Source organism: Salvelinus fontinalis, chromosome 17 (assembly GCF_029448725.1).
Source record: "Salvelinus fontinalis isolate EN_2023a chromosome 17, ASM2944872v1, whole genome shotgun sequence".
Lineage (NCBI taxonomy): Eukaryota > Metazoa > Chordata > Actinopteri > Salmoniformes > Salmonidae > Salvelinus > Salvelinus fontinalis.
Genome location: NC_074681.1, coordinates 48,616,382 through 48,641,818, shown reverse-complemented (window position 1 = coordinate 48,641,818; position 25,437 = coordinate 48,616,382). Strand labels below are relative to the sequence as shown.

The 25,437-nt window shown below is 42.3% G+C and overlaps 1 protein-coding gene across 22 annotated transcripts in view; it reads left to right on the top strand.

The window, feature by feature from the left end:
* LOC129814510 (discs large homolog 1-like protein) overlaps positions 1-25,437 on the top strand; it is a 254,606-nt gene that overhangs the window by 80,102 nt on the left and 149,067 nt on the right. For 2 of the 22 annotated variants that reach the window (XM_055867697.1, XM_055867696.1), the window contains exon 1: positions 13,134-13,912. The exons of 19 other annotated variants lie outside the window; for them this stretch is intronic. In XM_055867697.1, the coding sequence (XP_055723672.1) occupies positions 13,823-13,912 (90 nt within the window). In that variant the 5' untranslated portion in view covers positions 13,134-13,822. Of the gene's footprint in view, positions 1-13,132; positions 13,913-25,437 lie in introns of those variants that run through there. One more of the 22 variants, XM_055867695.1, reaches the window with a different exon arrangement.

Here is a 25,437-nt window from a genome sequence, read left to right as displayed (position 1 = left end):
TTTTGTGTTCTCTCCTTTCCTCTCCTAAGAAAACTTAATTGAATTAAAACATAAGTTGAAATCAAATCAAATAATTTAAATACAGTAAGACATTGTTAGTGTGGCAAAAAAAAACTAAGGAAGTAGAGAGACTGATAGATCCAGATAGCAGAGAGGACTGTGGGTTAGAGGGATATGATTCTGAGAAACCGTTGTCCCCACACAATTGACTGTGACTTCACTGTGTCATTACTAGATATGCTAATTTATTTACTTATTTTTAACTGTTTGTTTTGCCAAAATCTCATTTGTTGTGTCAGGTTAAGGTTTATTTTAAAATATCAGTTTGAGGCTGCATGACATCAGCAGCCTGGTGGTCACATGACAGGGAGAGGGGCCACATGACAGGGAGCATGAAGACCATATCATATCGCTGACAGTCTTCACTTTCGCTAATTTGTCTTCATTATTACAGGAAAATAAACTCACAACAAGATCATTGTTTACAAGTTAATGGCATGTCAATTACAGAAAATAGCTTATGGTTGTGTGACGAAATAAAAGCAGGGCATTCCACCGGAGGATTTTAGAACTTGGGCACTGTCTCGTTGGCCTAAAGTTATTTCCTAATTTGACTTTGGTGCAGGTCATGTTCTTCAAATTAACGTCTCTGGTCAACACATACTATATCAAATAAAATCCGGAGTTTATTTGTCACATGCACAGGATACAGAAGGTTTAGTGAAATGGTTACTTGCATAGTGGAGTCTTTTGTTTAGACATGTAGCTAGCTAAACAATTAACCATAATCCCATTCATAACGTTACTGCCCTGCATGAATCTGGAGGTAGCTAACAACCAGGTTCAATGTTAGCTAGCTAACATTCAGCTATAACTAGCAATGCAAATGGCTCTGAGATACGAATAATATTACTACACAGATCATACATGTAACGTTAGCTAGCCAGCCAGCCAGCCAACTAGCTAACACTACGCTTTAACTTGAAATGAAAATGACTTTCTGACAAAATTATAAACGTATAATATCTGAAGTTGTAGCTAGCTAGACTATCTTACCTGTATATATGGATGGACGCTTCTCCCCTCTGTCATGGATGCCATGGTTCCTTTAGTTTGAAGATGTAATGTGGAGCAGGTGTTTTATACAACAGACTTCTATTTGTTCTTTTCGACTCCCTCTTCATATTTGCAATCAAACTGCAGAATTTTGTTAATCTCTTTAGCTATTATTCTATAATTCCACCGGGCATTCCACTGATTTCAAAACTCGGAGGGAGAGCAACACTTTCAGTTCTACTACGTTATCTTTCAAAAAAGCAGCATTAAAAAGACTTGCCTACACATACTGACCAGCTCGTGTTATAGACAGAAGCATGCTACATGGCAGACCAATCCGAACTCATCTCTCGGCATGTCCAGCCCACCCATTATCTCACCCAATCATGGCTAGCGGGAATATTCCTGTCTTTTTCCGTGGTTAAAACAACTAGGCTCGTAACTTAACAATTGTATTCGTATTTACAGATGGCATGCAAGTTTGTTATTAAGACACATGAAAGTATGAATGTTCCAGAAGGCATTTCTGCCCCAAAAATGCATTTTGATCAAAATAAAAACAAAGTTTACATTCAAATGCCTCCTGTGAAGTAGTGACGTGTGCCATATGCCTTGTTTCCTGAAACGAGTCACATATTGTTTCCAAATTGAGCAAAATTACAAGAAAAACGATACAAAAGTGTTCAAGTTAATTGTAGATTAGTTTTATAGGTTGTACATCGTCACATATTTGTGTGTGTCTTCAGCTCCTACCTTATGCATTGACATTGAAAAACGTTAACTGAAGCATCAAGCTAGAGTTTCTGCGTCATTTGCCCAATTCCAGCCATATAGCTGTCTCCAGTTCATCTCAGTGAGTATTCTTGCTTTTTTTAGCAATTGCTGTAGCATCTATTGACACTATTTATTGCCATGTACTTTTTTGTAGCTCTAGATTTGCCCTCGCCTAACATAAATTGCCATAGTGCCTATGACTGTAAGGTTATTCATCTGCTCTGTGTGTGTTTTAGTGTAGAGTCTCTTTCTAATGTTTATCGCCATAATTTGGAGCACAACTTAGACCTGGAGGTGCAATGGCTGCTTGATGGCATCTTAGGCCTGTAAGCCTATAACACTGTTTGGACTCAGTTTAACTTAACTTCCAAGGTAGCTCCATGGTAGCATGCTTTACTATTGCATGCCCTGTTCCCCTTAGGCACTTACAGCAGATTTCTTTATTTAACCTTTATTTAACTAGGCAAGTCAGAAGTTAAGAACATATTCTTATTTACTCCGGCCAAACCCGGACGATGCTGGGCCAATTGTGCGCCGCCCTATGGGACTCACAATCACGGCTTGTTGTGATACAGCCTGGAATCGAAGTAGTAGTAGTGACGCCTCAAGCACAGAGATGCAGTGTCTTAGACTGCTGCGCCACTCAGGAGCCCAAAGGATTGGATAGGTATAAGCTTAATCTGTAAGAAGGACACGTACAACTCCTACCATATTGCTTATACCTATATCATTCTTTCAAATCTACATGAAGTGTATGGATAAGGCAAGGGGTTGTTTCTGGACTGGGCCATAGTCAGTCTACCTGCTGGTTGATGGCTCTTTGCTCCCATCCAGAGATCAAATCAAGCCATTACGTTGTTTCCACCATATTGTCATCTATTGAATTGTTTGCACATTTCTGCCTCCAGTTTAAAGCATTGATCGTTGTTAAATGCTCCTGTTTCTTGCTCATAAGGCTTACAGTCTGTCTTTGATTGAGATCATACAGATGAACTGTTGATCATGCATCTTATCATACATTGCATTGTCCACTCCTGTTGGCTGAGCCAGTGGTGGTGACAGTGAAGTCATTTTGTCATAAACATACATAGCCTGGTCAGAAATTGTTATGGCAGGTGTGTCATGCCATGTTTTAATGACCCATTGTGAGAATAAAACGTGTCCATTCGTTCAAAGAAACCTTTGTTATGAGTCTGCTCAGACAACACTCTTGGGTGTTTATTCAATGTGCTGTTAAGATGCTCAATGTTTTGTCTAGAATTGTCAAAGGAGTTAAGTGACTTGATGTTTTGTCTAGAGCTCAACAGCTTTGTGCCATTTCTTGTAACCTCTACATTATCTAAGGTTAATAACGGTACAATCAATTATGGTTCTGGAGAGCTTATGGGTTAGCCAGTATTTATCCTTGCCTTGTTCTGACTGAGTTAATTAAGTAGACTAATTGCTTAAAGATAAATCAGTGTTGCCCAAGTGCTCAACGTACAGTGCATTTGGAAAGTATTCCCGACCCCTTGACTTTTCCACATTTTGGAACAGCCTTATTCTAAAATGGATTTGAATGTCCCTCATCAATCTACCGTAATTTCCGGACTATAAGCCGCTACTTTTTTTCCCACGCTATGAACCTTGCGCTTTATACAATGACGCGGCTAATTTATGGATTTTTCCCGCTTTCACAAATTCATGCCGCCAAAAAACTGAGCACCGTCACATAATGTGAAGTAAATCGAGCGCGCTCAAACTTTCCATCATTCTGATTACGGTAGTCATTTTGTCACCCTCATCATGGCAAAGACACGGAGAAATGCATATGATGCAGCTTTCAATTTGAAGGCGATCGATCTGGCTGTTTGAAAAGGAAATAGAGCTGCTGCACGGGAGCTTGGCCTTAATGAGTCGATGATAAGACGTTGGAAACAGCAGCGTGAGAAACTGACTTAGTGCAAAAAGACAACAAAAGCTTTCAGAGGAAAGAAAAGCAGATGGCCCGAACTAGAAAATGAGGCTTGGATGACAAGTGGGGAGAAATCCTTCACTAAAACGGGCCGCATGCGAAGAGCGACTTATGGTCAAGTCTGCCAGTGGGTCCTGACAGCGTGGAGCTGCTGCGTATTGAAGAGGGCAGCATAAGCTCAGCGGGGAATTTGCCTCCGGATGAAAGTGAGGAGAGCACAATGAAAACGATCCAACATCGGATGAAGCAATTCTGAGGCTATTCAACTCTGACACCAAAGGAGATGACTTCAGTGGTTTCAGTGCACAGGAGGAAGATAGTGACCAAGGACTTTCTTGGTAGGCTACTGTTTACTGCTATAAAAAAAAAAAAAAATGTTACAAGCCTGTTTCGGCCTATTTATTTTTGTTACAAGACGTGTTTCGTTAAAGCCTATTTATTTTTGTTACAAGCCGTGTTTCGTTTAAAGGCTGTGTAAAGTTAATTTGTTTCAATGTACCGGTAGGCACCTGCGGCTTATAGACACGTGTGGCTTATTTATGTACAAAATATTTATTTATTTTTTTATTCAGTGGGTGCGGCTTATATTCAGGTGCGCTTAATAGTCCAGCAATTACGGTACACACAAACCCCCATAATGACAAAACAAAAACATGTTTTTGAATTTTTTGCAAATTTATATAAAAAAAAATAAACTTATCACATTTATATAAGTATTCAGACACTTTACTCAGTACTTTGTTGAAGCACCTTTGACAGCAATTTCAGCCTCAAGTCTTCTTGGGTATGACGCTACCAGCTTGGCATACCTGTATTTGGGGAGATTCTCCCATTCTTTTCTGCAGATCCTCTCAAGCCCTGTCAGGTTGGATAGCTATTTTCAGGTTCAAGTCCGGGCTCTGGCTGGGCCACTCAATAACATTCAGAAACCTGTCCCGAAGCCACTCCGGCATTTTTGGCTATGTGCTTAGGGCCGTTGTCCTGTTGGAAGGTGGACCTTCGCCACAGTCTGAGGTCCTGCGTGCTCTGGAGCAGGTTTTCATCAAGGACCTCTGTACTTTAATCTGTTCATCTTTGCCTCAATCCTGACTAGTCTCCCAGTCCCTGCCACTGATACACATCCCCACAGCATGCGTCACCGTAAGGATGGTATTGGCCAGGTGATGAGTGGTGCATGTTTCCTCTAGACATGACTCTTGGCTTTTAGGCCAAAAAGTTCAATTTTGGTTTCATCAGACCATAACATTTTGTTTTTCCTTTAGGTGCTTTTGGCAATCTCCCAAGTGGGCTGTGATGTGGCTTCTGTCTGGCCACTCTGCTCGAGATGGTTGTTCTTCTGGAAGGTTCTGCCATCTCCACAGAGGAACTCTGGAGCTCTTGGTCACCTCCCTGACAATCCCTTCTCCCCCAATTCCTCAGTTTGGCCGGGCGGCCAGCTCTAGGAAAAGTGTTGGTGGTTCCACATTTCTTCCATTTAAGAATCATTGAGGCCACTGTGTTCTTTAGGACCCTTCCCCAGATCTGTGGCTCGACACATTCCTGTTTCAGAGCTCTTCCTCCGAAATCAAATCAAAGTTTATTTGTTACGTGCGCTGAATACATTTGTTGCAGCTGTATAACCTTTTGAGGATCTGAGGACCCATGCCAAATCTTTTTAGTTTCCTGAGGGGGAATAGGCTTTGTCATGCCCTCTTCACGACTGTCTTGGTATGTTTGGACCATTCTCGTTTGTTGTTGATGTGGACACCACTACAGCCCCGTCGATGCGAATGGGGGTGTGCTCGGTCCTCCTTTTCCTGTAGTCCACAATCAGCTCCTTAGTCTTGGTTACGTTGAGGGATAGTTTGTTATTCTGGCTCCACCCAGCCAGGTCTCTGACTTCCTCCCTATAGGATGTCTCGTTGTTGTCGGTGATCAGGCCTACCACTGTTGTGTCTTCTGCAAACTTAATGATGGTGTTGGAGTTTTGCTTGGCCATGCAGTTGTTGGTGAACAGGGAGTACATTAGGGGACTGAGCACGCACCCCTGGGGAGCTCCAGTGTTGAGGATCAGCGTGGCAGATGTGTTGTTACCTACCCTCACCACATGGGGGGGCGGCCCGCCAGGAAGTCCAGGATCCAGTTGCAGAGGGAGGTGTTTAGTCCCAGGATCCTTAGCTAAGGGATGAGCTTAGAGGGTACTATGGTGTTGAACGCTGAGCTGTAGTCAATGAATAGCATTCTCACGTAGGTGTTCCTTTTGTCCAGGTGGGAAAGGGCAGTTTGGAGTGCAATAGAGATTGTATCATCTGTGGATCTGTTTGGGCCGTATGCAAATTGGAGTGAGTCTAGGGTTTCTGGGATAATGGTGTTGTGAGCCATTACCAACCTTTCAAAGCACTTCCTGGCTACGGACGTGAGTGCTACGGGTCTGTAGTCATTTAGGCAGGTATCCTTTGTGTTCTTGGTGGTCTGCTTGAAACATGTTGGTATTACAGACTCAATCAGGGACATGTTGAAAATATCAGTGAAGACACCTGCCAGTTGGTCAGCACATGCCGGAGCACACATCCTGATAATCCGTCTGGCCCCGCAGCCTTGTGTATGTTGACCTGTTTAAAAGTCTTACTCATGTCGGCTACGGAGATCTTAATCACGCAGTCGTCCGGAACAGCTGATGCTCTCATGCATGCCCCAGTTTTGCTTCCCTCGAAGCGAGCATAGAAGTGATTTAGCTCATCTGGTAGGCTCGTGTCACTGGGCAGCTCGCTGCTGTGCTTCCCTTTGTAGTCTGTAGTAGTTTGCAAGCCCTGCCACATAAGACGAGCATTGGAGCCAGTGTAGTATGATTCAATCTTAGCCCTGTATTGACCCTTTGCCTGTTTGATGGTTCGTCGCAAGGCTTAGCAGGATTTCTTGTAAGCTTCCGGGTTAGAGTTTTTGTTCTGACATGGACTGTCAACTGTTGGACCTTATATAGACAGGTGTGTGCTTTCCAAATCATGTTCAATCAATTTAATTTACCACAAATCTCAAGAATGATGGAAAAAGGACGCACCTGAGCAATTTCGAGTCTCATAGCAAAGGGTCTGAATGTTTTGGAGCAGTGTGTGTGTGTGTGTGTGTGTGTGTGTGTGTGTGTGTATATGTGTATATATATATATATATATATATATATATATATATATATATATATATATATATATATACATACACACACACACACACACACACACACACACACACACACACACACACTGCTCCAAAAAATAAAGGGAACACTAAAATAACACATCCTAGATATGAATGAATGAAATATTCTTATTAAATAATTTTTTCTTTACATAGTTGAATGTGCTGACAAAATCACACAAAAATTATCAATGGAAATCAAATTTATCAACCCATGGAGTTCTGGATTTGGAGTCACACTCAAAATTAAAGTGGAAAACCACACTACAGGCTGATCCAACTTTGATGTAATGTCCTTAAAACAAGTCAAAATGAGGCTCAGTAGTGTGTGTGGCCTCCACGTGCCTGTATGACCTCCCTACAACGCCTGGGCGTGTTCCTGATGAGGTGGCGGATGGTCTCCTGAGGGATCTCCTCCCAGACCTGGACTAAAGCATCCGCCAACTCCTGGACAGTCTGTGGTGCAACGTGGTGTTGGTGGATGGAGCGAGACATGATGTCCCAGATGTGCTTTGGATTCAGGTCTGGGGAACGGACGGGCCAGTCCATAGCATCAATGCCTTCCTGTTGCAGGAACTGCTGACACACTCCAGCCACATGAGGCCAAGCATTGTCTTACATTAGGAGGAACCCAGGGCCAACCGCACCAGCATATGGTCTCACAAGGGGTCTGAGGATCTCATCTCGGTACCTAATGGCAGTCAGGCTACCTCTGGCGAGCACATGGAGGGCTGTGCGGTCCCCCAAAGAAATGCCACCCCACACCATGACTGACCTACCGCCGTTGTTGCCCTCCTACGGCCTCCTCCACGTCTCCTGATGTACTGGCCTGTCTCCTGGTAGCGCCTCCATGCTCTGGACACTACGCTGACAGACACAGCAAACCTTCTTGCCACAGCTCGCATTGATGTGCCATCCTGCATGAGCTGCACTACCTGAGCCACTTGTTTGGGTTGTAGACTCCGTCTCATGCTACCACTAGAGTGAGAGCACCGCCAGCATTCAAAAGTGACCAAAACATCAGCCAGGAAGCATAGGAACTGAGAAGTGGTCTGTGGTCACCACCTGCAGAACCACTCCTTCATTGGGGGTGTCTTGCTAATTGCCTATAATTTCCACCTGTTGTCTATTCCATTTGCACAACAGCATGTGAAATGTATTGTCAATCAGTGTTACTTCCTAAGTGGACAGTTTGATTTCACAGAAGTGTGATTGACTTGGAGTTACATTGTGTTGTTTAAGTGTTCCCTTTATTTTTTTGAGCAGTGTGTGTGTATATATATATAAAAAATGTATTTCTTTATCCTTTATTTAACTAAACAAGTCAGTTAAGAACAAATTCTTATTTTACAATGACTACTTACCCTGGCCAAGCCTTTCGCTAACCCGAACAATGCTGGGCCAATTGAGCACCGCCCTTTGGGACTTCTGATCACGGCTGGTTCTGATACAGTCCGGGATCAAACCAAGGTCTGTAGTGATGCCTTTAGCGCTGTGATGCAGTTCCTTAGACCGCTGGTTTTTAATATATTAGCAAAAATGTCTAAACCTGTTTTCGCTTTGTCATTATGGGGTATTGTGTGCAGACTGAGGGGGAAAAAACTATTTAATCTATTTTAGAATAAGGCTGTAACAAAGTGGAAAAGGTGAATGTGTCTGAATACTTTCCAAATGCATTGTATGAATCAGTTGCTAGATATTGGCAGTCCACTACAAGAAACTGCAGACACAGTAGCTCTCCAGGACGCTGCTATGCTAGGTGATCTCAGTGTACGCAGACAACCCATCATATTCCTTTCCCTTAACCCCCCCTTTTCTTACCTTCTCTTCTATATATTCTACTTTCTTTCTTCTCACATCTCCCCATTTTGCTCTGCAGTTTATTTTTATGTATTGCCCCCCCACCCGTCTCTTTCCATCCCCTCTTGCTTTCTCTTTTGTCCTTTTATTGTACTGTATGGTAACCCTTTGAGTTCCGTGCCCCTACCTCCCTCTGTAGGTAGCTTCTCTGGAATGCATCTTTGACAGGCTGCCCACTTTAGGGCAGCAGGAGCTACCTCCCCCCTTGCCCACCGCCCCATACTCCCAAAGCCATGAGGCGTCCCTCCTTCCCACCTGCTCAACCTCCTACCCCAAAAGCCAGGCACCATTCCAGGTAACCCACCTTCTCCCAGCTTCACCCTTAGATGCTCCGCTGACTTTTGAGGTAGGGTTATGAATTGCGGTTGGCGTTGAGCTAATTAGCTTTTTATTAGTATGGCTGATATTTTGCACAATCTTTTTGTCTTTTGACTGGACAAAGTTGCCGATCACCAACATCAAGAGGCTGTTTGTTTATGTGTTGCAACGCAAGATGGCTGACTCCATACTGTGAATGAGCTTCCCAGACCAACATCTGCACACCTTTTTCTTTAAGTAGAGCATGGCTGTGCTCCAATTAAGAGACATTTTCAGATGAAATGGCAAACAATGCTCTTTGTACTGAAGCTGAGCCATCATGCTCATGCCATATAATCTTGATTTGGCTAATGTCTGCGCAGTCATGCGCATGTTTTTGTGACCTCAGTCTTTTCCTGTCGGATTCCTTGATTGATATCAATAGATTTTTGATTATCTCAATTGTCAAAAGATGGCGCATGGTGTGAAAATAGAATTGATCCTCCCGACCCTGACACTAACAGCTGCCTATTTTTGCTATGTTCACCCCACATCTGCTGACACTTGAACATTTATTTGAGAAATAATACTTTATTAATCCACGTGAGATGGAAATTCTTCTGATCTTTCCCTTAGAATGAGCTTTTCAGACGTTTCCAATTTAGGCTACAGTTTACTCCGCTTGTCATGAAATGAGAGGTGATTTGAACTTCGTAGGTGAGTGGATAAAATGTACAAGTGGTAAATTGACTGCCAAGCAAGATGTATCCTCTGCTCACATCCTTTTTACACAAGCCCACCATATAATACAGAGACATGGCACATAAAATACCAGTCAAAAGTTTGGACACCCCTGCTCATTCCAGGGTTTTTCTTTATTTTTACTATTTTATACATTGTGGAATAATAGTGAAAACATCAAAACTATGAAATAACACACATGGAATCATGTAGTAACCAAAAAAGTGAGATTCTTCAAAGTAGTCACCCTTTGCCTTGACAGCTTTGCACACTCTTGGCATTCTCTCAACCAGCTTCATGAGGTATGCATTTCAATTAACATGTGTGCCTTGTTATAAGTTAATTTGTTGAATTTCTTTCCTCAATGCGTTTGAGCCAATCAGTTGTGTTGTGACAAGGTAGGGGTGGTATAGAGAAAATAGCCCTATTTGGTAAAAGTTCAAATCCATATTATGGTAACAGCTCAAATAACGAAAGAGAAATGAGAGTCCATCGTTAAATCTCATCGTCGTCGGCAAACTTAATGATGGTGTTGGAGTCATGCTTGGCCATGCAGTCATTGGGGAACAGGGAGTACAGGAGGGGACTGAGCACGCACCCTTGTGTTACATACACTTACCACCTGGGGCGGCCCGTCAGGAAGTCCAGGATCCTGTTGCAGAGGGAGGTGTTTAGTCCCAGGGTCCTTAGCTTAGGTGATAAGCTTCGAGCGCACTATGGTGTTGAATAGCATTCTCACATAGGTGTTCCATTTGTCCAGGTGGGAAAGAGCAGTGTGGAGTGCAATAGATATTGCATCATCTGTGGACCTGTTGGGACGGTATGCAAATTCAAGTTGGTCTAGGGTTTCTGGGATAATGGTGTTGATGTGACCCATGACCAGCCTTTCAAAGCACTTCATGGCTACAGACAGTACACGTCCTGGTAATCCGTTTTGCCCTACGGCCTTGTGAATGTTGACCTGTTTTAAGGTCTTATTCACATGGGTTACGAAGAGCATGATCACACAGTCATCCGGAACAGCTGATGCTCTCATGCGTGCTTCATTGTTGCTTGCGTCAAAGCGAGCATACAAGTTATTTAGCTCATCTGGTAGGCTCATTACTTTAAGACATGAAGACAGTCAATACGGAACAAAAACCATCAAGCGCTATGATGAAACTGGCTCTCATGAGGACCGCCACAGGAACGGAAAACCCAGAGTTACCTTTGCTACCGAGGATAAGTTACCAGCCTCAGAAATTGCAGCCCAAATAAATGTTTCACAGAGTTCAAGTAACAGACACATCTCAACATCAACTGTTCAGAGGAGACTGTGTGAATCATGCCTTCATGGTCGAATTGCTTCAAAGAAACACTACTAAAGGACACCAATATTAAGAAGAGACTTGCTTGGGCCAAGAAACACAAGCAATGGACATTACACCGGTGGAAATCTGTCATTTGTGAAATCTGTCCTTTGGTCTGATGAGTCCAAATTTGAGATTCTTGGTTCCAACAGCTGAATCCTTTTGAGACGCATAGTAGGTGAATGGATGATCTCTGCATATGTTCTCACCGTGAAGCATGGAGGAGGTGGTGTGGGGGTGCTTTGCTGTTGACGCTGCCAGTGATTTATTTAGAATTCCAGGCACACTTAACCAGTATAGCTACCATAGCATTCTGCAGCGATACGATATGGGACTATTATTTGTTTTTCAACAGGACAATGACCCAACACACCTCCAGGCTGTGTAAGGGCTATTTAACCAAGCAGGAGAGGGATGGAGTGCTACATCAGATGACCTGGCCTCCACAATCACCCGACCTCAATCCAATTTGAGATGGTTTGGGGTGAGTTGGACAGCAGAGTGAAGGAAAAGCAGCCAGCAAGTGCTCAGCATTTGGAATCATGTAGTAACTTTTTTGGTTACTACATGATTCCATATGTTGTTTCATAGTTTTGATGTCTTCACTATTGTTCTACAATGTAGAAAATAGTAAATAATTAAGATAAAACGTTAAATGATTAACTTTTGACTGGTACTGTAGATCATTGAATATATTTTGCAGGTTTTATATGGCATTAGAAAATATGATGAACCTCCATTCTCCTGAATAGATTTTCAGATTTGTCTATTGGCCATACATCCCTTTAGCCGATACCCAATAAACGTGTGTGCACGTATGCTGTACGTTGATAATGAGGACTGTAATGCCAGCAGGTGGCTATACGCAGAGAAACCTTGGCAATGCAATTTCCCATCCCTCAGTCTATTGTTCTCTCACAATTCATCAATGGCATTACCGCGAGCTGCCCTTTCCCCATCAGTGACGTCAGTGGCCGCTATCTTCGCTACTGATAACAGAAATGAATGGAATTGCACGTCCCGGAAAGACACTGAAAGCAGGGAAAAAGTGATGGCACAGCGGAGGAGAGTAGAAAAGGGAGTACTGTATGTTTCTCTCCCTCTACAGCCCTCCCTCTCTAGCTCAAGCAGCACCATGGCAACACAAAAGATGAATGCCGATGCGGACCAAAGGAAAAACTGACACCAAGAAAATGGAGGTCCTTGGATGAGCTATTGAAGGAGAAGAAAAAGGCAGGGGGAGAGAGTGCTTAACCTATGAAAAGGACATATCTAGTGAGGCTTTCTATTACAGAAGGAAAGTGGGATAGACCTAGTATAGGTCCCATCTCACCCCTGAGATTTACAACCCAGTCAGTACATGTGCTGAATTAATATCTGTATTCATTCAGCATTCAGTGATATCCAAAGTGAACTCAGTAATTTGTTATTAGTAAAAAACACTATCGCCAAATAAAATAATTTGTATTAGTTTGCATTTCTTCACTATGCTGTAGTGACTGTTGCACATACTTTCCATTTCACACCAGGGTTATGTGCGCCAAATACGAAACAATGCCAAATGAAAACCCATGCACATCAATGTCTTGCACTGTTGCAATAAGCCACTGTAAGCGTTGGCAATGTGGTGAAGACTTCTAGAATCGAGACTATAGACGTTAATGCTTTCTTGGATGAGACTCCTGAGAAATCTCCAGAGTATTCTGCTCCCCTTGTGGTGGAATGCTGGGCTCAATACTGCCAACCCATTTCCCTCCCCCCTCTCCCCGGTCCATCACTGGAGCGTTAAGTCAGCGTTATCCGAATGTGAGCTTCCCCTGCTGACTCATTTTTAGAATGTGAACAGAAGGACGAAAACGACATCGAACACATCTGGATCTGACCAAGCACCAACCAGTTGACATTGTGAGGGAGGGTGGGAGGGAGACTGAAGAGAGGAAAGCTGGAGGGGAAGAAGAGGTTAATAAAGCACTATTTCAGAGATGAAGATTTGGACACAGCTATCTTCCTAGCTCACTCTCTCTCTCACACACACACACACACACACACACACACACAATCCTTTCTCTCTCGTCGCCTCCAATCCCCTGCACCAGTCTGTCATTCTCTGTGCACCAGGACAGACAATCGTCTCCTCATCAGATGAACATGCTGCTCTTTCCTTCTCCACAGGTTAATCCTCCCCAAGAGGGTGCTTTGGTTCTCCCGTCACGTCCAGAGCCTGCTTTCTAATTTGGACGACTGCGCAGACTTAAGTGCCTATTAAAGAGCAAGTGAAAGCGAGAAGCAGCCTCTATGCTCCTCTGGACTCCCTCAGACCCTCCCGTCTGTGGGGTAAAAAGGTGAAGTCCATACGTCCTTCCTATTGCGACCTTGGTCAAGAATCCAACTCTTGCTTTCTCCAGCACCCACCGACGCTGCCTCTGCAGCCTCCGTTGTGTTTGTGAGTGAGAGGGGGAGGGTAGGGCGGATGACACGAGCTAGAGTGAAGCTGGAGTGAAGCCCCTCCTGTCCTGTCCTCTCCCCTCCAACCACCACCACCCCTAAGCCTGCAACAGCGGTAGCAGCGTCGACACAGCACCTACACACAGCAGCAGCAGCAGTGGCAGCAAGCAACAGCATGCTCAACTCGGTGTGGTACGCCAAAAAGATGGGCCGCCGCATCATGGGCACCCTGCGGAGGACCAAGAGGCTACACCAGCACCTGCTGGTAGGTCCAGCCTCCCTCCGAATGCTTTGCTGGGCTGCGTGAGTCATTTCATACGACGCATTAGGGAGGGGAAACAAAACCTGTGTGTGTGTGTGTGTGGTAAGCTACACTATCCTACTCTCATGGCATGCTCAGTGTTTCCCAGCTTAGGCCATTTAGTTTGAAAGAAGGTTGAGAACAGCAGCTTAATTCCCTTCGATAATGTTTATCGCTGATGCTGTATACATTTAGATTGATGTTGTCCTAGGGGGTTCTGTGGGAACACTTGTGTATGTTAGGGTGTCGTGTAGTACATCCGGTGCCTGTTTCTGTGTTGCTGCTTTGGGCAGCGAGTTGAAATTCAAGTCTCAACTGACTCGGCATAGTAGATACATTGAGGTGTATGTATGCTCACTGATCTTTGATGTGGAAAAAAGGACTGAACAATACCTATTTGAGAGATAACACTGCGTCATTTGTAATTGGACACATCCTATAGGTGGGTCATTCTCACAAAACTGACATTTGACTCAAATTCTGAATGAAATTTTTACAAAATTTCCTCTTGGATCACTGAGATTAGGATCTGTACTTATCTATTTTAGAATTATTATAAGTTTTTGATCATATCATACATTTTACCACAATTTCCACAATTCTCATTATTGCAACAGTCCAAAAAATTAACTAATCAATTTAAAATATTTTTAACTTTGCTCCCCTAATGAAAAGGACTTAGTTAAACATAACGCTGACATTTAATTTTAATAAAAAATGAAATAAAAAAAGGATCAAATTTAAATCGTACTTTTTCCCTAATTTTAGCTTTTTAGACATTTCGTTATTGAGAAGGCCAAGTGGGGTAAATGGGTGTTTGAAAATAAGAACCTAATTCTAAAGACATAGAAGCGAATAAATTAACCTAACTTGTGCTCATCTAATGCCTACTCTAGATGATGCATCATGGGGGAATAAAACTTTACAGGAACTTGAAAAAGGGTTACGTAATGAGACACTGTTTTATGTAATAAATATATTTTTATCTAAACATCAACTAGTATACCTTTATGATTTATGGACAAACTACAGCGACATATATTGTTTTATTGTGTTAGGTTTCTCGAAAGTAAAATAGTATAAAATGACCCGAGAATTTAATCCGGACGCATTTCGGTAATGAGAATTTGGGGTGAAAATAAAAAAATCTGGCAAATGTGAAATGTATTTAAAATAAGACACTTTGCCAAAAAATAGACATCTTAGTCCTCAGAATTATTTTAGATTTTTGCTGATGCGTCATGAGAATCACCCAGGTGTAAAAACACGGTTTAAGAAATACCTAGGACTGCTCTTAGTCTTGAGAGCAGTCATCACCAGCACTGAAACGCCCTGCCAGAAAAGCCTTGAGTCATATCAACACGTCGTAGACACAGACCCTATGTTAGAGAAGATTTGGTGGTAGCAGCGTCGAAGGCACAGAAATGTGATGACTCAGTGGCACCTTGTAGTTGCAGGAAGCATCCGAGCGCCATAGAAACATGTCAAACCAATGTTTTGTTGTGCCTAAAGAATCCAAGGTAATGTGATAAGGGTGCAGAGTTCATTGGCAGCTTAACTCTTGACTCCTTTCAATCACGTTGTCTTTTTACCCCAGAGGGTCAAAATAGCCAGCTTACCCATGAGAGGGATTGGGGTTGGAGGGTGGAACAGTAGAGGACAAACTGTTCTCATGTTTTTTTATATACAGATTTTCATTCCAATGCCTTGGCATCTCCTAGTGCACACTCATTCATACAATTGCGTCAAGGATGTTTAAATGAAGCATGATGACTAAGAGGCCACCAATAGATTGTAGTGAATTGGTGAAAACCTGCAGTAACACACAGATAGTTGAGGGCTGATGTTGGGAACCCCTGCAGTAGCACATGCCTTTCCCAGCGTTGCCTAGCAACCTCCAGGCTCCTGACACGCAGCACTAACCCGCCCTCCCTATTTACTGCATCTAAAACAGGGACCCTGCTTGCACTAGCCAATATCACACACACACACACACACGCACACGCACACGCACACGCACACGCACACGCACACGCACACGCACACACACACACACACACACACGCACATTTCAGAGGTCTGTCATCTGAAAGGTTTTCCGCATAAGCCTCATCTCCACTGTTACTTAGTATTTGGATGGACAAATGGAACCTGTTCAAATTCTGTATCTGATTACTGGTCGGGCACATATATCTAATTAATGTCAGGCGCCAGTGCAACGTCCAAATTCACCTTTCACTAATTACTCTTTAGAATGGCCTATTCGAAGAACTAGAATTTGGATCTGTGCGAGAATCAATAGAGGCATTTTAAAAAAAGTGATAAGATGATAATGCATTGCTTTTATGGATTTTGTGTGCGCATCTGTAGCTCATATAAAAGTGGTGGCTCGTCTTGTTCTCCCTTCTGTCAATATTAGTGGATCAGGTACACCATACAAACCAAATTTCATATGTACTGACTCGAACAGTGTATGAACCAATTATTTATATTTACACTAAATGACTGCAAAGGGGCGCTGTTTTGAAGCCACCACACATCCAACTTGGTACTCACCCCAATTTTTTTTTTACCATTGTAAAACATTTTGGAAGCTACCGTAATTGCTGGACTATTAAGCGCACCTGAATATAAGCCGCACCCACTGAATTTAATTTATTTATTTATTTTGTACATAAATAAGCCGCACATGTCTATAAGCCGCAGGTGCCTACCGGTACATTGAAACAAATGAACTTTACACAGCCTTTAAACGAAACACGGCTTGTAACAAAAATAAATAGGCTTTAACGAAACACGGCTTGTAACAAAAATAAATAGGCTTTAACGAAACAGGCTTGTAACATTTTCTTTTTTTAAATAGCAGTAAACAATAGCCTACCAAGAAAGTCCTTGGTCACTATCTTCCTCCTGTGCACTGAAACCACTGAAGTCATCTCCTTTGGTGTCGGAGTTGAATAGCCTCAGAATTGCTTCATCCGATGTTGGATCGTTTTCATTGCGCTCTCCTCACTTTCATCCGGAGGCAAACTCATCCAAGCCTCATTTTCTAATTCGGGCCATCTGCTTTTCTTTCCTCTGAAAGCTTTTGTTGTCTTTTTGCACTAAGTCAGTTTCTCACGCTGCTGTTTCCAACGTCTTATCATCGACTCATTAAGGCTCCCGTGCAGCAGCACTATTTCCTTTTCCAACAGCCAGATCGATCGCCTTCAAATTGAAAGCTGCATCATATGCATTTCTCCGTGTCTTTGCCATGATGAGGGTGACAAAATGACTACCGTAATCAGAATGATGGAAAGTTTGAGCGCGCTCGATTTGCTCAGTTTTTTGGCGGCATGAATTTGTGAAAGCGGGAAAAATCCATAAATTAGCCGCGTCATTGTATAAACGCAAGGTTCATAGCGTGGGAAAAAAGTAGCGGCTTATAGTCCGGAAATTACAGTATATAAATCTATTTATTAATATCTACGTTTCCTCTGACAGACACCTTAATGCATACTTTTACATTGTATGAGCCAAACATAAAAATAAAAAGTGAAAATATATTTAAAATATTACCTTAAACTATGAAAAAACTATGAAATAAAATGCATGGACTCATGCAGTGGTGTAAAGTACTTCAGTAAAAATATTTAGAACTACTACTAAAGTAGTTTTCTGGGGTATCTGTACTTTACTATTTATATTTTTGACCAATTTTACTTTACTACATTCCTTTAAAAAATATTGTACTTTTTACTCCATACATTTTCCTTGACACCCAAAAGTACTTGTTACATTTTGAATGCTTAGCAGGACAAGAAAATGAACATCCCTAGTCATCCTTACTGCCTCTGATCTAGCGGACTCACTAAACACATATGCTTCGTTTGTAAATTATGTCTGAATGTTGGAGTGTGCCCGTGGCTTGTCATAAAATAAAAAAAACAAGAAAATGGTGCCATCTGGTTTGCTTAATATAAGGAATTTGAAATTATTTATACTTTTACTTTTGATACTTAAGTATATTTAAACCAAATACTTTTATACTTTTACTCAAGGCGAATTTTACTGGGTGTCTTACTTTGACTACTAAGGTATCTTTACTTTTACTGAAGTATGATAGTTGGGTACTTTTTCCACCACTGGGATCATGTAGTAACCAAAAAAGTGTTAAACAAATCTAAATATATTTTATATTTGAGATTCTTTAAATGAGTCACCCTTTGCCTTGATGACAGCTTTGCACACACTTGGTATTCTCTCAACCAGCTTCATGAGGTAGTCATCTGGAATGAATTTCAATTAACAGGTGTGCCTTGTTAACTTCACTAGGGTAGGGGGCAGCATTGGGAATTTTGGATGAAAAGCGTACCCAAATTAAACTGCCCGCTACTCAGCCATAAAACCTAGAATATGCATACAATGTGTAGATTTGGAGTAGAAAACACTCTGAAGTTTCTAAAACTGTTGCATGATGTCTGTGAGTATAACATAACTCATATGGCAGGCAAAAACCTGAGAAAAAATCCAACCAGGAAGTGGGAAATCTGAGGTTTGTAGTTTTTCAACTCATGGCCTATCGAATACACAGTGTCTATGGGGTCATATTGCGCTTCCACTAGATGTCAACAGTCTTTAGAACCTTGTTTGAGGCTTCTACTGTGAAGTGGGGGCGAATGAGAGGGGGATGAGTCAGAGATCTGCCAGTGAACCACGAGCTGGCCACGCGCCTTCACGTGATAGTTAGCTTGCGTTCCATTACATTTCTGAAGAAAAAAGGAACTCTCCGGTTGGAACATTATTGAAGATGTATGTTAAAAACATCCTAAAAATTGATTCTATACATCGTTATGTTAAAAACATCCTAAAAATTGATTCTATACATCGTTTGACATGTTTCTACGGACTGTAACGGAACTTTTTGACTTTTCGTCTGCACCTAGTGATCGCGCCTCATGAATTTTGATTACTGGGCTAAACGTGCGAACAAAAAGGAGGTAGTTGGACATAAATTATGGACATTATCGAACAAAACAAACATTTATTGTGGACCTGGGATTCCTGGGAGTGCATTCTGATGAAGATCATCAAAGGTAAGTGAATATTTATAATGCTATTTCTGACTTCTGTTGACTATACAACATGGCGGATATCTGTTTGGGTTGTTTTGGTCTCTGAGCGCTGTACTCAGATTATTGCATAGTGTGCTTTTTCCGTAAAGTTTTTTGAAATCTGACACAGCGGTTGCATTAAGGAGAAGTGGATCTAAAATTCCATGCATAACAGTTGTATCTTTTAGCAATGTTTATTATGAGTATTTCTGTAAATTGATGTGGCTCTCTGCAAAATCACCGGAGGTTTTGGAACTACTGAACATAACGCGCCAATGTAAACTCATATTTTTGGATATAAATATGAACTTTACCGAACAAAACATGTATTGTGTAACATGAAGTCCTATGAGTGTCATCTGATGAAGATCATCAAAGGTTAGTGATTCATTTTCTCTATTTGTGCTTTTTCTGACTCCTCTCTTTGGCTGGAAAAATGGCTGTGTTTTTCTGTGACTTGGCTCTGACCTAACATAATCGTTTGGTGTGCTTTCGCTGGAAAGCCTTTTTGAAATCAGACACTGTGGCTGGATTCTCAACAAGTGTATCTCTAAAATGGTGTAAAATACTTGTATGTTTTAGGAATTTTAATTATGGGATTTCTGTTTTGAATTTGGCGCCCTGCAGTTTCACTGGCTGTTGACGAGGTGGGACGCTACTGTCCCACATACCCTAGTTAGGTTAAAAGTTAATTTGTAATTTGTGGAATTTCTTTCCTTCTTAATTGTGGTTTGAGCCAAGGTAGGGGTGATATACAGACCATAGCCCTATTTGGTAAAATACCAAGTGCATATTATGGCAAGAACAGCTCAAATAAGCAAAGAGAAATGACAGTCCATTACTTTAAGACATGAAGGTCATTCAATCCGGAACATTTCAAGAAGTTTTTTCAAGTGCAGTCGCAAAAACCGTCAAGTGATATGATGAAACTGGCTCAGGAACGGCACAGGAAAGGAAGACCCAGAGTTACCTCTGCTGCAGAGGATAAGTTCATTAGAGTTACCAGCCACAGAAATTGCAGCCCAAATAAATGGTAGACAGAGTTCAAATAACAGACACATCTCAACATCAGCTGTTCAGAGGAGACTGCATGAATTAGGCCTTCATGGTCGAATTGCTGCAAAGAAGCCACCACTAAAGTACTCCAATAGAAAGAGACTTGCTTGGGCCAAGAAACACGAGCAATGGACATTAGACCGGTGGAAATCTGTCCTTTGGTCTGAAGAGTCCAAATTTGAGGCGCAGATTAGGTGAACGGATGATCTCTGAATGTAAAGTTCCCACCTTGAAGTATAAGAGGAGGAAGTGTGGGGGTGCTTTGCTGGTGACACTGTGATTTATTTAGAATTCAAGGCACACTTAACAGCATTCCACAGCATTCTGCAGCGATTCGCCATCCCATCTGGTTTGCGCTCAGTGGGACTACCATTTGTTTTTCAACAGGACAATCACCCAACACACCTCCAGGCTGTGTAAGGACTATTTGACCAAGCAGGAGAGTGATGGATTGCTGCATCAGATGACCTGGCCTCCACAATCATCTGACCTCAACCCAATTGAGATGAGTTGGACCGCAGAGTGAAGGAAAATTAGCCAATAAGTGAACTCTTTACTAGTCAACTTAACAAGTCAGTCAAGAACAAATTCTTATTTACAATGACGGCCTACCGGGGAACAGTGGGTTAACTGCCTTTTTCAGGGCTGGAACGACAGATTTTGAACTTGTCAGCTTGGGGATTTGATCCAGCAACCTTTCGGTTACTGGCCCAGCGCTCTAACCACTAGGCTACCTGCCACCCCCAAGGCAAAGGGTGGCTTTGAAGAATCTCAAATATAAAATAAATGTTGATTTGTTTAAAACTTTTTTGTTTACTACAGTACATGATTCCATATGTCTTATTTCATAGTTTTGATGTCTTAACTATTATTCACTATTATAGTAAAAAATTTAGAAAAAACCTTGAATGAGTAGGTGTGTCCAAATGTTTGACTCGTACTGTATATGTATTACTTTTTTTGTCCTTCAAACATTTAATTGAAATACTCTAGAATTCCATTCAATACTATGGAGGACTGGCTGACCGGTAGCTTCAAAGCCTTTCATTGGCCAATACATAGCATCAGCAACCCAGAGTTTATATACAGTTGAAGTCTGAGGTTTACATACACTTAGGTTGGAATCATTAAAACTCGTTTTTCAACCACCCTTCACAAATTTCTTGTTAACAAACTATAGTTTTGGTTAGTCGGTTAGGACATCTACTTTGTGCATGTCACAGGTAATTTTGCTAACAATTGTTTACAGACAGATTATTTCACTTATAATTCACTGTATCACAATTCCAATGGGTCAGAAGTTTACATACACTAAATTGACTGTACCTTTAAACAGCTTGGAACATTCACGAAAATGATGTCATGACTTTAGAAGATTTTGATAGGCTAATTGATATCATTTGAGTCAATTGGAGGTGTACCTGTGGATGTATGTCAAGGCCTACCTTCAAACTCAGTGCCTCTTTGCTTGACATCATAGGAAAATCAAAAGATATCAGCCAATACCTCTGAAAAAAATTGTAGACCTCCGCAAGTCTGGTTCATCCTTGGGAGCAATTTCCAAATCCCTGAAGGTACCACGTTCATCTGTACAAACAATAGTACGCAAGTATAAACACCATGGGACCACGTAGCCGTCATACCGCTCAGGAAGGAGATGCGTTCTGTCTCCTAGAGATGAACGTACTTTGGTACCGAAAAGTGCAAATCAATCCCAGAACAACAGCAAAGGACCTTGTGAAGATGCTGGAGGAAACCGGTACAAAAGTATCTATATCCACAGTAAAACGAGTCCTATATCGACATAACATGAAAGGCCGCTCAGCAAAGGAAGAAGCCACTGCTCCAAAACCGCCATTAAAAAAAGCCAGACTGGGGTTTGCAGCTGCACATGGGGACAAAGATCGTACTTTTTGGAGAAATGTCCTCTGGTCTGATGAAACAAAAATAGAACTGTTTGGCCATAATGACCATCGTTATGTTTGGAGGAAAAAGGGGGTGGCTAGCAGGCCGAAAAACACCATCCCAACCGTGAAGCACGGGGGTGGCAGTATCATGTTGTCGGGGTGCTTTGCTGCAGGAGGGAGTGGTGCACTTCACAAAATAGATGGAATATTGAGGAAAGAAAAGTATGTGGATATATTGAAGCAACATCTCAAGACATCAGTCAGGAAGTTGAAGCTTGGTCGCAAATGGGTATTCCAAATGGACAATGACCCCAAGCATACTTCCAAAGTTGTGTCAAAATAGCTTAAGGACAACAAAGTCAAGGTATTGGAGAGGCCATCACAAAGACCTGACCTCAATCCTATTGAAAATGTGTTGGCAAAACTGAAAAAGCGTGTGTGAGCAAGGAGGCCTGCAAACCTGGCTCAGTTACACCAGCTCTGTCAGGAGGAATGGGCCAAAATTCACCCAACTTGTAGTGGGAAGCTTGTGGAAGGCTACCTGAAACGTTTGGCTCAGTTACACCAGCTCTGTCAGGAGGAATGTGCCAAAAACATTTGACCCAAGTTAAACAATTTAAAGGCAATGCTACCAAATACTAATTTAGTGTATGTAAACTTCTGACCTAATGGGAATGTGATGAAAGAAATAAAAGCTGAAATAAATGATTCTCTCTACTATTATTTTGACATTTCACATTCTTAAATGAAGTGGTGATCCTAACTGACCTGAGACAGGGAATTTTTCTTGGATTAAACGTTAGGAATTGTGAAAAACAGAGTTGAAATGTATTTGGCTAAGGTGTATGTAAACTTCCAACTTCAACTGTACATCATAGGTACAAGCTCTGTGTACAGTGGTGCTTCTTCCAGTATTTGAAGGATATTGAAATGAATTAACATGTATGTGGTTGTTAGGAATTTCTAATTTACTTATTGAAGCCACTGTCTATAAGGTGTGCGTACCATCCCTGGGCCACCAACCAACCAAAACCTATGGATCAAATGCATCCAATGACATTTTTTTGCAAGTAAAGCAATTTCAATGTTATATTTAAAGAAATATATATATTTTACCTTAATTTAACTAGGCAAGTCAGTTAAGAACAAATTCTTATCTATAGCTAGTGCTCGAGGAATGATGTTCCATGAGAGCAACATTACTTTTGTAAAGGTAATTTGAAGCTATACATGATTTGTTTACGTAGTCCCATGACAAGAAACACATACTCAATCAATGAATATGTCTTCAGTTTTATGGTACAAGGTAACAGTCATAGTAATATATTTACACATTTTCCAGTTTATTAGGTACACCCATCTAGTACCAGGTCGGATCCCACTTTGCCTCCAGAACAGCCTGAATTCTTCAGGGCAAGGTGTCGGAAATGTTCCTAAAGGATGATGGTCAATGGTGATGCGATGGCATCATACAGTTCCTGCATATTGGACAGCGGTACATTCATGTTGCAAACAGCCCATTACATCTGATCCCAAAGATGCTCGATTGGGTTGAGGTCTGGGGACTGCACAGGCCACTCAAATAAACTGAGCTCGCTGTCATGTTCCTGGAACCATTCAAAATGTGCTTTGTGACATGGCACATTATTCTGCTAGAAGTTTCCATGTGACGAAGGGTAAACTGTAGCCATGATGGAATGCACCTGGTCAGCAACAATGTTCAGATACGCTGTGGCTTTCAAGCGTTGCTCAATTGGTATCAAGGAACTTTACGTGTGGATAGGAAAAATTCCCCACATCCTTACACCACCGCCACCAGCCTGTACTGTTTATACCAGGCAGGATGGGGCCATGGACTCATGCTGCTTACACCAAGTCATGACTGCCATCAGCATGTTGCAACAGGAACCGGGATTTGTTGGATCAGGCAATGTTTTTCTATTCCTCAATTGTCCAGTTTTGGTGCTTGCTTGCCCACTGGAGCCGCTTCTTCTTGTTTTTAGCTGATGGGTATGGTGCCCAGTGTGGTCGTCTGCTGCAATAGCCCGTCTGTGACAATCAATCAATCAATCAAGTTTATTTTATATAGCCCTTCGTACATCAGCTAATATCTCGAAGTGCTGTACAGAAACCCAGCCTAAAACCCCAAACAGCTAGTAATGCAGGTGTAGAAGCACGGTGGCTAGGAAAAACTCCCTAGAAAGGCCAAAACCTAGGAAGAAACCTAGAGAGGAACCAGGCTATGAGGGGTGGCCAGTCCTCTTCTGGCTGTGCTGGGTGGAGATTATAACAGAACTATGCCAAGATGTTCATAAGTGACAAGCATGGTCAAATAATAATCATGAATAATTTTCAGTTGGCTTTTCATAGCCGATCATTAAGAGTTGAAAAACAACAGGTCTGGGACAGGTGGCGGTTCCATAACCGCAGGCAGAACAGTTGAAACTGGAATAGCAGCAAGGCCAGGCGGACTGGGGACAGCAAGGAGTCACCACGCCCGGTAGTCCCGACGTATGGTCCTAGGGCTCAGGTCCTCCGAGAGAAAGGAGAAAATGAGAGAGAGCCAAGATTTTCAAAATGTTCATAAATGACAAGCATGGTCAAATAATAATCAGGAATAAATCTGTTGGCTTTTCATAGCCGATCATTAAGAGTTGAAAACAGCAGGCCTGGGACAGGTAGGGGTTCCGTAACCGCAGGCAGAACAGTTGAAACTGGAATAGCAGCAAGGCCAGGCGGACTGGGGACAGCAAGGAGTCATCATGCCCGGTAGTCCTGACGTATGGTCCTAGGGCTCAGGTTCTCAGAGAGAGAGAAAGAAAGAGAGAACGAGAGAATTAGAGAGAGCATACTTAAATTCACACAGGACACTGGATAAGACAGGAGAAGTACTCCAGGTATAACCAACTGACCCTAGCCCCCCGACACAAACTACTGCAGCATAAATACTGGAGGCTGAGACAGGAGCGGTCAGGAGACACTGTGGCCCCATCCGAAGATACCCCCGGACAGGGCCAAATAGGAACCGACAACACCACTGTGCCATTATTTGCCTGTTTGTAGCCCACCTGTTAGCTTGCACAATTCTTTCCATTTTCCTTCGACCTCTCTCATCAACGAGCTGTTTTTGTCCACAGGACTGCCACTGACTGGATGTTTTTTGTTTGTCGCACCATTCTCTGTAAACCCGAGACATGTGCGTGAAAAGTCCAGGAGGGAGGCCTTATGAGATACTGGTTCTGGTGCGCCTTACACTGACTTTCATAGTATGGTCAAAGTCTCTTAGTTACCTATTCCTTGGTTCCATGGGCTATCAAAACGCTGGAGACGAGGTGGAGTCCTGGTGAAGTTGAGGCAAAGAGAAAACTGAATGCCGATCCCCTCTATTCTATTGGCAAATGTCCAGTCACTTGAGAATAAGATGGATGAGCTT